We start from the raw sequence: 13,745 nt of genomic DNA, 5'->3' as shown, positions 1-13,745 counted from the left end.
ATTTAATATATCTGTTCTGAAGTTCATGGCGCTGCACATGTAACAAATATGTCACACAAGCTATTTACTGTTAGGGAGCTTAACTGTCTCAGTTCTGCCCAGCTTATACCATGCTGCCTGACTCTAGCTTCAAATGAGGATATTTTCAGGGTTTTCTATATCATGGTGTTTGGCAAGTCAATGAATGATGGTGAAAATCTAGCTTGTAAAAAATTATTGTCTCTGTGTTGGTCCAGTTATTGGGATGCCTCAGTTTGGGGAAAAAGGTGTCACAGTTGTAATATTCATTAAGGTGCAAACCTTATTGAAAATGGTGAGACTTCTAAGTAAATATGAAGCTGATTGCTCTGCTAATCAGTATTCTTGTTGATAAAGGTCCAAGTTACCAAAGCATATTATAATTGGAATTTCATGAAGATAGGCAAACAGTGTTAGTTATCTACCATGTTATATGTCTTCACCCACATCAAGATCATTTTTACCAGAGGAAATTCTGAACTGTGGGTCGGAAGAACAAAACTTGAAATTTGGACTGCCTTGACCAGTTTTCTACTGCAAATGCACATATTCACTGAAGTGCAAAAGTCTGGAGGGAAAATGCCCAGCTGAGCTTTCACTGATCAGATATGTTTACTGATATGGGGACAGGCCACAAGCACAGAAAGTTGTGAGATCTGAAGTTTTGAAGCTACAGTTTGCAGCTATGATTTTCATTTATTGCTGCCTCCTAATTTTAGTCCTGAAGTGATGCTCCCTTCAAGTAATGAACTATGAACTGTTGTACCTTTTTACAAATTAGCAAAGCCAGAGTTCATTCAGAGTCCCTTGGTTAAAAGATATAATATTTCTGTTTGCCTCCCTGCTCTTGCTTTGACCAAAATGTTTATGTTGTAACATCAGAACTTGGATACTAAGCCACATGACTGTAATGTACAGTCATTTCCCATGCTTGGTTCAATAAATCCAGTGGCTCCCAGACTTTCTCCCTCATGGACCACTTGACATCTGCTGAGGGCCTTGGCAGACCACTTGATGACTTGTCCACCCGCTGTAGCAATTGCGCTAAGATGCTGTATGATTTCAATTGTGTTTTGATTGCTTCTTCTATTTGTTTTTCTTTATTCCCTTCCTCTTGCTCTGTTTCTCGTGCTCCTACTCCCCTCTGCTCCTTTCCAGTTGATTCCCCCCTCCTCCTTTCACTTCTACTCCATTCTGCTCACCTTGTGGGTGGGCTGCCAAGTTCCTTGAGCAAAGGAGCAACAACCACACGCATGGTTTGCAGTGGCAACTCCTGTCGTTCTTCACAGACATGCTGTGGGCCACCTGAGTGAAGCTTGTGGATCACAGTTTGGGAACCATTGGCATAGTTAAAGGGTAAAGGTTGCTTTCCCACTAACCGTGTCCTTGAGCAGGGCTGGCATTGGCTATACAGCATCTTTGGGCACTTGCCTGGGCTTTCACCCAGTCCCTGGAACCTCCTGATCCTGTTGTGCCATCTCATAACTCTTGCTGCCTAGGTGCCTAAGCTAGTTGTCCGCACCCCGAGTTAGCCCTCACCTCCTTCCCTCTATTTATGCTAACATTTACCTGCCAACCTGCTGTGTTTAGGTGGAAGCAAATATTTTTTTTTCCTGGTTAAACCAAACACACCCTTTACATCATTACACGTCATTCCATCCCACCCTAATGTTCTAAAATGTCTCCCCCTTGAAGTTTAATCTTTGCAGAGTATTTTTGTGGTATTGAAATACTGCAGTCAATCTGTACCCCAATACTTGGGTCTGCCACCAGTTAACATTCTAAGCTGCTTCAAATCCTGATCATGTTAATCAAATGGGCAGCCATTTATTGACTTTAGCAAGGATTTGGGGTTAATGAAAATATACTGCGGTTTTACTCTGTTTTGAAGTCAGGTTTGGTGAGGCTGGTTAAGATTTATTCTGTTATTGAAAGGGTTATGACACAGATTCTCTCACTCCCTCCTTTTTCATCGTGGTTAATTCCTTTTGAAATAGAATTCAGTATTGTATTTAATTTCACAGACATTTTGTAATTGCAATTCTGCAGATATTCTGTTTAAATTTCTTCTTTCCCCCCATTTTCTGGAAGTGTAATTATGACCATTGTTTTTATTAATAATAAATGAGGAAAAATATACTAAACATATAACATAAGCCTTCTATATTGTATATTTAATAGCATAGGATGCCTCATACTTTTATGGCATCAAAAATGTAATAGCTGGTGTTGCTGATCTTGGTGTGAACACAGGGTTATTCTTTTTATAGCACTTCCAATTTGTGAAATTGCACAAATGAACCTATTTAGAGCATTTGAGATACAACTTCGTTAGTAGTTTTATCAACTACTTCCTTAAGCTGTTTCATGTTGGAGTTGTGGAATCAATACAGTTATGATACCCATATGCATCCTTATTTTTTAAAATATATAAACATTCTGGACAAGTTTTTTAAACAGTGGTGGTTTTAATGATCATTGAACTGATAGTATTAGAAAACCATGTTACTTTTCTCTATCGTGTCTTTTCTAGCCTTAAGAAACTGGAAATATTTGGATGCCATGCTCTTACTGACAAATGCTTGAGATCAGTGGCTGTGAAGTGTCCAGATCTAGAGGTGCTGAACATTGGCAGAATTCACAAGATTACTGAGGAGTGCTTGGCGAAACTCATAAGCTCTATGCAAAAGCTAACTAGTGTTAACCTTACGGGGCTCAATATGGTAAGCAGGTAGTCCCCCCCCTCCCCCCGCTTGTTCCCCTGTCTTCATTTGTGTGGAATAAATTGTTATGTATGTGCTGAGTGTGGGCAAAAGAAAGACATGAATCACGGGTATTCATGAATTCAAGGCTCACATGTACAGGTTACAAGTTCTTACTGGAAATCTGAAATCCCACTTAGCACTTTTCAAAAAGTTCTAGTTTTCAGTGTTTTGAAGTTAGGTTAGAAAATGGTGATAGCAAGGTGGGCGGAGACTTCTAAACCAGAGGGTGAGTTAAAAAAACAAATGGGCCACAAATGGGATATAACAGTTTTCATTGGAATTATGCTTGTGACTATATTCAGCAGTGACTGAAATTTGCTTGTGGCAAACTGTGAATGGTTTAAATCAAAGTTTGCCACCACAAGTTGAGTTAATTCCAGCACAACGCTGATTTATTATTAAATACACCATATTGTCCAACTGTGATATAGCATCAACCATGTTCATGCGCATGGAGTGCAAATTAGGCTAATTGCATTTAACTTGCCTGCTGACGGATGAAGTATTTCAGCATGAGGACTCCGTCTGTTGAAGAAACTACAGAGGGAAGATAGATGTGGTGGTTTATTATAATTATTACTATAATGCAAAAGTCATGTTGATATATATATTTCATGTTGTCTGTGATTGTGTCAGAACTGCGGAGGAGAAAAACAGCAGTGAGCTATATAAAAGTTTATTGCCATATGGCTGTGTATTCTCAGTATTTGTTTTTTTAACAGCTGCTATTTTGCCATCTTATGCGAGTACGTTTTTTGAGTAGGTGGTTTTTATTTCGCAGCAGAACAAATCTTGAAGTGACTCAGGAAAAGTGCCTCTTGTTTTGCGTAGGACTACGGTGGTTGATAAGACTGTCACAACTAGCATAGCCAACTGGCCAGTCTGCTGGCCTGTGACTATTATATATTGATGCATTCCTTCCTTTTCAATTGGTCGAAACTGCAATAGAGAGGCCTGCATGTCAGTGGCAATAAGGATGAAGAGTTGTGTTTCCTTTTTCTCTCTCCTGTTGGGCTGCAGGTGAGGGATTGTGTTGTACATTTAATTGTGAAGAAATGTCCTAAACTGGAAAGTTTGGTTCTCAATTCATGCTCCCAAGTAACTGATATAAGCCTTTTAGAAATCAGCATTGGCTTACCAGCAATCAGGTATGTTTGGAGACTAACTATTGTAAATGCATTTGTTATTCAATGGCGCGAGCAATCTTTCAATTCTGGGCTTAAAGGTCTTACAGGCCACCAACACACCAGATTTAATAGTCTAATGAAGAATCCTTTTATAATACTGGATCCTGCAGTGGTGCCCCGCAAGACGAACGCCTCGCAAGACAGAAAACCCGGTAGACGAAAGGGTTTTCCGTTTTGGAGGCACTTCGCAAAACGAATTTCCCTATGGGCTTGCTTCGCAAGATGAAATGTCTTGCGAATTCCTGCGGGTTTTTTTCCCCTCCCCCCCTTTTCCTAGGCCCTAAACTGCTTATCAGCTGATCCGCTGATAAGCCGCTAAACCGCTAATAGCGCTAATCCGCTAAGCTGTCAATGGGCTTGCTTCACAAGACGAAAAAACCGCTATACGAAGAGAATCGCGGAACGGATTAATTTCGTCTTGCGAGGCACCACTGTACTTCACTTCTTTTTTAAATGTGGTAAGTCAGCCCTGCTGCGTTTGGGGGTCCTCCTTCTCAATTTGCTGACTGGGGCACCAGACCTCTCCTGCAAAGTCCTGCCCTGGCGGCATCATTACTGTTCTCAGGTGTTTTCAACCACACTGTCATTTTTAACCCTTTAGGTGATGTGGTGTCCCTGCTTACAGGAGCATGGCATGATTCAGTGTTTGTGGTGGATGCCATATACGCTCAAAACGCAACCGTAAAATAAAAATATTCATTTTACAGAGAAGCATGCCATTTTGTAGTAGCCAAACAAAACACTGCACGTTTGCATGACACTTGGAAATGCATGGCAATATAAAATTATTAATGATTTAAAAAAGTATTTCAGGGCATCTTAGATTCTAAATGCTAGCTTTTGAAAAGGAAATCTCATTATAGTGTTCAAGTTGGAGTGCTACTTGAGAGTGAAATCTGCACTGCAGTTAGGGTTCCCAGCATTATTTAATGTCCCATGGTACAGCTTTAAACATATAGTGCAGCTGGGGCCTAACAAGGGAAATTTGTGAGAGAGATTAGGATGGAGCATATGATAACAAAGCCCATTCCTCAACTGACTTTGGTGAAAAGTGATTCCCCAATAATGGCAGTCTTTGGAAAGCCCAAAGATGGTGATTGGTGTGTGTAGAGTGACTTTTTAAGGAACCATTTATCTTGTTTCTAAAACAGACAGAGTTAGTCAGTTATCTGAGCAGCATGGAATTTTGTCAGCATTATTACCACTTAATCCTTGAAAGATTGGCTTTTTCCTGGCTGACGACCAGTTGTATTCTTAGATTGCCTTTAATTTCATGAGTTCATGTTGATAAGTTTGAAGGGCAGATAAAACTGGCTTGTACTCATAGTTCATTGTTTTATTTTATACAGTGCTCTTATTTGATAACTCATTCAATATATTTATTTGGACTGAAGACACACCATCATAATTAATTTATGCATCATCTCCTAATTGGTTAATTAGTTGTCCAACATACCATGTGGCAGAGATAAAGTAGAAAGCTTTTCTAAAACCATTATGGATTATTTACAAGATGCTTTACAGCAGAGTGTTTTATTACAGCTTTATAATTTTACCTTGCGATATGAAATTGTTTAAATTAATACTGCAGACAAGAGAATCAAAAGCCAAGTTTGGAGATTTGCTTGTTCAATGACCACAAATGAAACAAATGTACTTTAATTTAACTTTCTCTTTTTTCCCATTTCCTTTTTGCAAGAAATGAGAGTTTCATAGTATAAAAATAATTTTCAGTGTTACAAGTGGTGACACAAGAAACATGAACTTGTGAATCTCCTCTTTGGTGAAATGTGTAAGATCTGTGCACATCTGTGCAAATTCTTGCTTCCCATGTTACCTGGGAAGTGTTACAAAGGGAAGCTCAAGTTATTCCTCTGTAACCACTTATAAATATTGTCAGGAACTGCCCTGACACAATGTCATGACACAATCAGTATCCTTATGTGCGTACTTCTAGTTTAATCTGCTACAAGGTTGGATCATAAAAACCAACCATGTACTAAATGGAGCTGCCGTAACTACTCTAAACACTTACCTCTGATCTACATAATCAGCTGATGGCTATATATGGATGCTGGTTTTTTCTTTTTTCTTTTTTTTTTTAATTGCTGCAGGTACCTGGATGTTAGTGGCTGTAAAGAGGTCACTGACATTGGAGTTCAAGCTTTGGCGGGGAGATGCCGGAAGCTTTCTTTCCTTGATTTAAGTTCCACTGCAACCAGCAAAAGAGGGTAGGGTGTTTGAGGACATTTTGCAAGTGACGTGTTCAAGGAAATATGCAATAAAAATGTAATCTGACCTTCAAACAGTAGCAGCCAGTAATGGTACGGTGGAGCTGCCCTCCTGACACCTATGTTTCTGCAGCCTGCCTGGGGAATGAGGCAGGGCGGGACAGTTCAGCTCCAAATTTGTGGTTTGAACTGATTTATTTTCAGGCAAAATTTGGAGTTTCACTATCTCCCTTTCAGGCTACGTACCTTGTGCTCCTGACACAGGCTATCAGATATATGGCTGTTGTAGAGCATAAAGACTATTTCTGATTAGTTTATTATCTACATTTAAAAAGGAGAGTGGTTTTTGTGGTTGCTAAAGTAACCTGGTGTGCATCAGCGGCTACTAAGCTCCAGTTGTTACCAGTAGGTGCAATTTGTAATCTCCCTTTTCATCATGACTGGATTTTCACCCCCAGAAGCTGAGGATCTGCTAATTAAGATCCAGAGTGGAGAGTAGACAAAATAACCTAAGAGCTTTTCCCCGAACCCTTCAATTTCCCATTCTGATTTGCAGAGCATTAAGACTGTTTCATAGGTAGCTATGGCAACAGCTATATAAGTATAAGTGCGTTATGTTCTTTAGACGCATTCTAGCACTGCTGGACTATCCGGGCTTCATCTGATTGGTCTGCTCTCTTTAACTTTTTGATTCCATTATTTTCAGAAATGTTTCCAGCTGATTCTCATATAGCTATTTTTCTTCTATGAACTAAGTGGATTTAAATGTCACAGCACTGGAACATGTCCTCCTTGCAGTTATTCAGACTGCAGCACATTCAGCTAAATTGCTGTAAAAATATTGATGGACTTTCTTGATTGCATTGCCCTCCACTCCCACTGGCTGCAAGCAGATCAGTATCTTGTTAGCAACAGGCTCTGAAATACTTGAATAATATTATTTTTATTAATTTATTAAATCTCATCTGTAAATCTCAGGATACAAAACCACACAAAATGCATAATAAAAAAGAACAAAAATAAACCAATAACCCCCTCTCCCCACCCAAGCTGCATCCTTGTTAAGTATATTGAAGCTGATGGTTAATGAATGTTTTGGACATTTAATCCTCTGGGTGCCATGAAGACCTTCACTGGGGCCTCTAGGCTAGGCTCTCAGACTCTAAACTAGCCCTCCTGGAAAGAAAGCTATGAGGTGAAATGTGCAGGTGCCCTTCTAAACAATTTCTAAGCAATTTAGGTAAAATGAGCTGGTCTGGCTGTTCCCATCTGTCAGTGTTTTTAAGCAAATGAGTGGAGTCAGAGCTAAGTGAGTTGTTTGGATACCAGACAGTAGAAATCCCTGGGGTCATAAGCAGGGGCGCCGACTTATAAAAAATATTGGGGGGGCGGGGGCCCATACCGACTTATAAAAAATATTGGGGGGGCCCAAGACCTCCAAACCGCTGCTGCTGGGGGAACGAAAGGGGCGAGCCCCGGGCTGCCCCGACCTTAAGTGAACCTGTGAGGGCCTGCCCTTTGCGGCAGCCGATTGGCTACCGCCGTGGGCGGTGAATATTAATGAGCTAGGGGGAATCCCCGCTTCTCGCGGGGCTGACACCAGCCCCGCAAGATTGTTGATGGGTCGAGAGCCCGCAACCCCACCCCCTCTCTAGATCGGTAGTGGCTTTGTTTTAACTCATTACTGAATGTATTTTAAAAGGTAACTATCGTCAAACAAGGAAAATAAAAAATACCAACATAATTTTGTGATTTTACAAAGCATAATATAACTAATAATTTTCTTAAATTATTGGGGGGGCAGAGCCCCCCCAAACGAATTTTTGAGGGGGCTCGGGCCCCCTCAGGCCCCATGGAGTCGGCGCCTATGGTCATAAGAGCTTCTATTTTCTGCTCCCCATTAGTATGCTTTCCCTGCTTCCATCTTATTTTTTTAGCAGACCTTGGAATCTCCATGATTTCCTTTCCCTTTTTCCTGACAACCAGGATGTACTTTTCCTGTGGTGCTTTTGACTGAGATCAGGTACTCTTTGGAAGTTTTTGTCTTTTTGCAAATACTAGTACACAGTAAGTATGGGTGGATGGATGTTAAAAGAGGACTTTCCCCAAATGGCAAGTGCAAAATGTGAAAACTTTGCAACAAGAATCAGGGATATCTCCTACTGTACATGAAGTGATGTCCCTGCACTCCTTAAGAAGTCACTGTAAGTTACGGTACAATGGTATGCATTGTTTACTTCAGAAATAAATCTCCTTAGGTTTAATGGGGAATAGTCCCTGGAAACTGGGCACAGGAGGACAGCTGAGCTTTTGGTTTAGGATTGGCATTAGGGAAAGCAGAGCATTTGTGACTTTAACAGCTGTATGTCTACAATCAGCACCAGCAGGATATAACTGACTTCCTATGATAAACATGAGGTTCTTGAGGTGGTAGAAGCAGCAATGACAATGCTCTCTAATTCTGTGTTATGCCATGCCCCCCATGCCAACTCTTTTGTGACTGGCACCCACAACACTCTCCCAGAATTCAAAATGTACCAACTGGTCCATAAAGGTTGGTAACCCTGGTGTAGAAGCTAACCTCTTGTATGTGACCTTCAGAAATGAACGACAAAATAAATACTTTATGGAGAAGCATGAAACAAAGTTAAGAAAATGTGAAATGTGGCTTCTCCTACAGCAAAGCCCTTCATTGCTGATTTAAGGAGTGCAAATGTATCACATCCTGTAGAATACATATACCCCCAAAATGTCTGAATCATCTTGCAAATAAGTAGCTGGTCTTTAAAGCATGAAATAGTTTTTCACCTAGTACTGTGTCTATCAGGAATAGGTGTACTTAATCCGAGAAGTGACTTCATAGAGCAAAATTGCTTTTCAAATCTTACTTCAAAAGCAGAACTTAACTTGTAGCTTGTGTCTTGTTTATGGGCTTCAGGGTTTCCCTGTTGGCTAGCTTCTGCTTCAGGACTTTGGAATGTGTGAAGCTGAGTTTCTGCAAGAATATCTCCCTGGATGCAGTTGTGAAATTATGCAAAAATTGCAAAAGGTGAGTGTGACTTCCTCTAATACAATCCAGGTATTGATGATTTCATTGACTTAATAGTAAAGGGATCAACAATAGGACCCTACTGGAACTAAATTACGAGGAAAGGTTTTGGTATTTGGAGAGAAGGATGGAGTATCCTGGAGGAGGGCATGGCTTGACTGGAGCAGAAAGCCATTGCACTGTTTTATCATAGGTTCCACTTGTTTGCCATAATGGCATAATGGTTTGCCATAATGGCTAAATGGAGCCTCCCTGTGCAGAGGCAGAATGAATACCAGTTGATGTAGGACAGCAGTAGTGCTATCAGATTCATGCCCCACTGGTCGCCAGAAATTGCTGTCCGAAACAGAATGGTAGATTTGACGATCTTTTGATCCATCTGTAGCTGTCATTTTCAGTGACAATATGAGCAGGCAGTGGAGATGTAATCCACCCCTAGGGCTTTGTGCCCCTTGATGTTCATGTAAGCAGGAACTCCATACAATTGGACTTTTCAGACTGTGTATGGCCATATGCATGTAGGGGCCCATTTCATGCATTCAAACAAATGTGAAGTTGCTGAGGGAGAGGCATGGTCAAAGGAAGGATCCAAAACAATGTTCAGTTTATTCAAACCTGCATTAGGAAGAATTCATGTGTGTGTGTGTGCAGATTTTAATGCCCTGTAGTTAAGATTAAAGGCAGTGAGTGTGGTGTCATATTGCATTCCAGAGCAATTTGCATTCCAGACCTTTATTGTTTGTTTTATTTTGTAGTGTGAGTAACCTTAGTCTCCTTTGAGGTAAATGAATGGTGAAACCTCCATTAAACATTTCCTCATTTAACAAATTCTTTAGAGATACCGTAATGCTATCCTGCCTTTTTATTTTTCACTTGTTGCTGTTGTTTGGCTATTTGCTGGCTGGCTGGGGATCAGGACAATTTAGGTGGTTTTGATATTATTCGGTCGTAGAAATACCTCTTAGTTTTTGCAGTGCTTCAAGTAAGTTTTTATTACCAGCGGAAGAAGAGCTGTTAGTACAGAAGGAGACCTGGCAACAAGAATGACAATCAAATTTTAGTTTTTTTGTGGATAGAGTTTGACATCTCTCAAGGTGATAGCTTGAGAATTCCAAAAAGTGCTGGCAGCCTTCAAGCAGGAATAGTTCAGGCTCCTGTCACTGGATTTGCAAGGAGTTAGCACATTTGTTTCTCCAGAGATATTGGGCTCGCTCTGTGAGCACCTTTTAAACATTTATGTTGTTAGGGAAGAAAGAGAGCTTGCCTCCTTCCCTCTGCTCCCCGTTAGTTTTCTCTTTCCAAATTCATAACTGCCAAACTGGCTTCAAACTGTGTCTCTGCCATCTCTCCTAGCTCTGTTAGTTATTACCCAGTGAAGGCCGAATCCTAGTCCATCAGGAAAATATGCCTAGCTGTTAGGGAACATAGAATGCTGCCTTAAATCAAATCAGATTGTACTCTCTAGATGTTATAGGGTACAACCTCCATCAGCTCCAGCCAGTGTAGCCAGTCATCAGGGATGATGGGAGTTGTAGTACAAAACATCTAGAGGGCATCAGGTCAGAGAAAGGACATGTACGGTGGTGCCCCGCAAGACGAATGCCTCGCAAGACGGAAAACCCGCTAGACGAAAGGGTTTTCCGTTTTGGAGGTGCTTCGCAAAACAAATTTCCTATGGGCTTGCTTCACAAGACGAAAATGTTTTGCGAGTTCCTGTGGGGTTTTTCCCCTTTCCCCCCCTTTTTCTAAGCCGCTAAACCGGTTATCCGCTAAGCCGCTAAAAGCCGCTAAACCGCTAATAGTGCTAATCCGCTAAGCCGTCAATGGGCTTGCTTCGCAAGATGAAAAAACCGCTAGACAAAGAGACTCGCGGAACGGATTCTTTTTGTCTTGCGAGGCACCACTGTTTACTGACCAGCCGCAGCTTTTCATGGGTCTTTTACAGCTGTACCTAGAGATGCCGAGGACTGAACCTGGACCTTTGGCATGAAAAGCCTGTGGTCTACTCGTTCTGTCACCACCCCAACCAAGACAACCCCATTAACAGATGATAAAACTCTATAAACTCCCAGAAAGTCAACAGCTACTTGGTAGAGGTTTCAGTGGCGCGTAATGCACATTCATCCTACTATCTGCAGAGCATCTTACAGGAACGGCCCTCTGGCGTTTTTTACAAGGAAGCAACATATTTTCGGGGACTTATTCTGTGGCTGCCAGATGACTAGTAAAACAAATTAATGAACTATTTACAAATGATGTTTTTTCCCCCCAGACTGAAGATACTTCATTTATATGGTTGCCACTTTGTGCCTGATCTGGACTCCATTAAAAGAATCAATAAAAACGTTGAAGTGCTGCATGACATGACAGCTACTAAATTGTCATCTGAATGAGGAACTTCACAAAAAAACCCCAATTTTGATTCAGCAAAGAGATATTACATTAGTTTTTCCTGCTCAGAGTTTTATTAAGAAGACTTGTACAAATTTATACTTGGGCAAGGTATAGAATCTACCTCTAACTTAGCTTTAATCCAGATACTATCTCTGCTGCTACTGTATCTTCAATATCTGTGAAATAAGGAGCACAAGGCTGTTTCAAGAGATACAATTTAACATAATTTGAAAAAGTACAATAAACAATAAACATAAATTGTGCTTAAAGCGTTTGACTTAATTCATATTTTATTTTTTATTTAAAAGTATGTGTAGAAGAAATATGAGGAATGGAAAAGCTATCTAGACACATATGAGCCTGCCACATACTACAGAGGTCCTACTTTCTTCCAAACTGACATTTGGCTTCAACAAAGGAAAAGGCTTTCTCTGTTGATGCACTCATTTATATTAATTATATTATATTATATTAATTATAATTATAATATTTACACACACACACCCTCTGACACCCTGGTTAATAAATAAATAATGACTTTCACGTTAGCTGCATTTCTTTCTGTGCAAAGAAAAGTGTGATAGAACTATTTTAAATTGTTGTTGTTGTTTAGTCGTTTAGTCGTGTCCGACTCTTTGTGACCCCATGGACCAGAGCACGCCAGGCACCCCTGTCTTCCACTGCCTCCCGCAGTTTGTTCAGACTCATGTTTGTAGCTTCGAGAACACTGCCCAACCATCTCGTCCTCAGTCATTGAATTCAAAGAGGGCACTATGTAGACTAGAGACCAAATCTGACACATTTTTAACATTTACAGTAATTTTAATTGGGGTTGCATTCAAACTGCTATCTCTTGTCCTTCCCCCTCCCCGCCCCAAAAATGTATAAGACATATCGGAACAAAGCTTTGTTTTCTCTTTTCGTGCTGAGAGCTGCGTCTCCCAACGCCCACTCTTACTGCTCATAAAAATAAATCATCTTTTGTTGGGTGGCTTTTCTGCCAGTTGCTTGAATAGGCTGGGTGGTGCCAAGCCTTCATAGGTGGACATTGGCAGCCTGAATGAATACAACCAGTGCTATCCATTTTACAGGTTACATCTCTGTGACAGTGCTCAGTGACGTCATATTTGATCTTAAGAAGAGAGCCAAGGGAAAGGGCCTGAATGGTTGGGACAGGATGTATTCAATCCGTTTGTAACCCTCTTTCAGCCCATTCCTGAAACTTGGTTGGAGTGTGCCAAAAGATGTGTCACCAGGGACGTCTTACCCAGAGAGGCTACAGGCGTGGGACGCCAAGCCGCCAAGTTCTGGAGGGTGCCAGGGAAGAGGTGGAGGCTGAACGTGGCACCTCCTGGCATCAGCTTGCTGGCCTTGCCTGCCTCCGCCATGCCACGCTGAAGCAGCGCCATGCCCAGAGCCTCTCTGCCATGGCCACTGCAGCACAAAGCATCCAGCTGAGCCTCCGCCTCTTCTCTGCTGCAGGAGCCGCACTCCAGCCACTGCCCGCCTCCTCCAGCCCCGCCGGCAGTGCTGTCCTCCCTAAAAAACTCTGGGAAACGGGGGAGTGTGCTGGAGGAAGCTTTGCACAATGGCGCCGGATATGCTTAAGACTGCCCTGTGTGCCACCACACCACCTCACAATCCTGCATTTTGCCAGTGCTGCACATGCAGTATGTTGGCCTGAGTGGTTGTGGGGGCTGTTCATCTAGCTATTGAACACATCTCCCCATGTCTCTCAAGTTCCATTTTTGAATCCAAGACTCTTTCTTAGAGGGCACCCACAGCTGCCCTCACCAGCCCATCTACTGTTAATGTAAGCCTGCAGGTTTAAGACCTTTATTTTGCCTGTTCCTTGAAGCAAAAAAATCACAACTGTTCTATAGGTGAATAGAAACCAAAATCACAGGGAGCAGCAGCATTATGTGAAGATAATAAGTCAATCATGATTCTATTTTGATTAAGGACTCATATTTCAGAAAATACATTGGCACACTTTCTGTTTCAACAGACACCTAGTCGGTTTCTGTCCTTGTGATATATGTAGGCAATACAATCTAAGTGATATCTGTTAACTGTAGTTTGAGCAAAGAAACCTGTTCAG

General features: G+C 41.4%; 1 protein-coding gene across 2 annotated transcripts in view; it reads left to right on the top strand.

Moving 5' to 3' along the window:
* The window catches only part of LOC309352470 (uncharacterized protein), a 47,283-nt gene extending 35,201 nt beyond the window's left edge, over window positions 1–12,082 (top strand). Inside the window, exons 11-15 of one of the 2 annotated variants that reach the window (XM_081880936.1) lie at window positions 2,552–2,741; window positions 3,804–3,931; window positions 6,085–6,201; window positions 9,140–9,250; window positions 11,523–12,082. In XM_081880936.1, the coding sequence (XP_081737062.1) occupies window positions 2,552–2,741; window positions 3,804–3,931; window positions 6,085–6,201; window positions 9,140–9,250; window positions 11,523–11,643 (667 nt within the window). In that variant the 3' untranslated portion in view covers window positions 11,644–12,082. Of the gene's footprint in view, window positions 1–2,551; window positions 2,742–3,803; window positions 3,932–6,084; window positions 6,202–9,139; window positions 9,251–10,224; window positions 10,818–11,522 lie in introns of those variants that run through there. The other variant, XM_081880937.1, reaches the window with a different exon arrangement.
* The last annotated feature ends 1,663 nt before the right edge of the window (window positions 12,083–13,745 follow it).

The sequence above is a fragment of the Podarcis erhardii genome, assembly GCF_964252035.2.
Source record: "Podarcis erhardii genome assembly, chromosome: 11".
NCBI classification, from domain to species: domain Eukaryota; kingdom Metazoa; phylum Chordata; class Lepidosauria; order Squamata; family Lacertidae; genus Podarcis; species Podarcis erhardii.
This window is presented reverse-complemented; position numbering and strand designations above follow the sequence as displayed.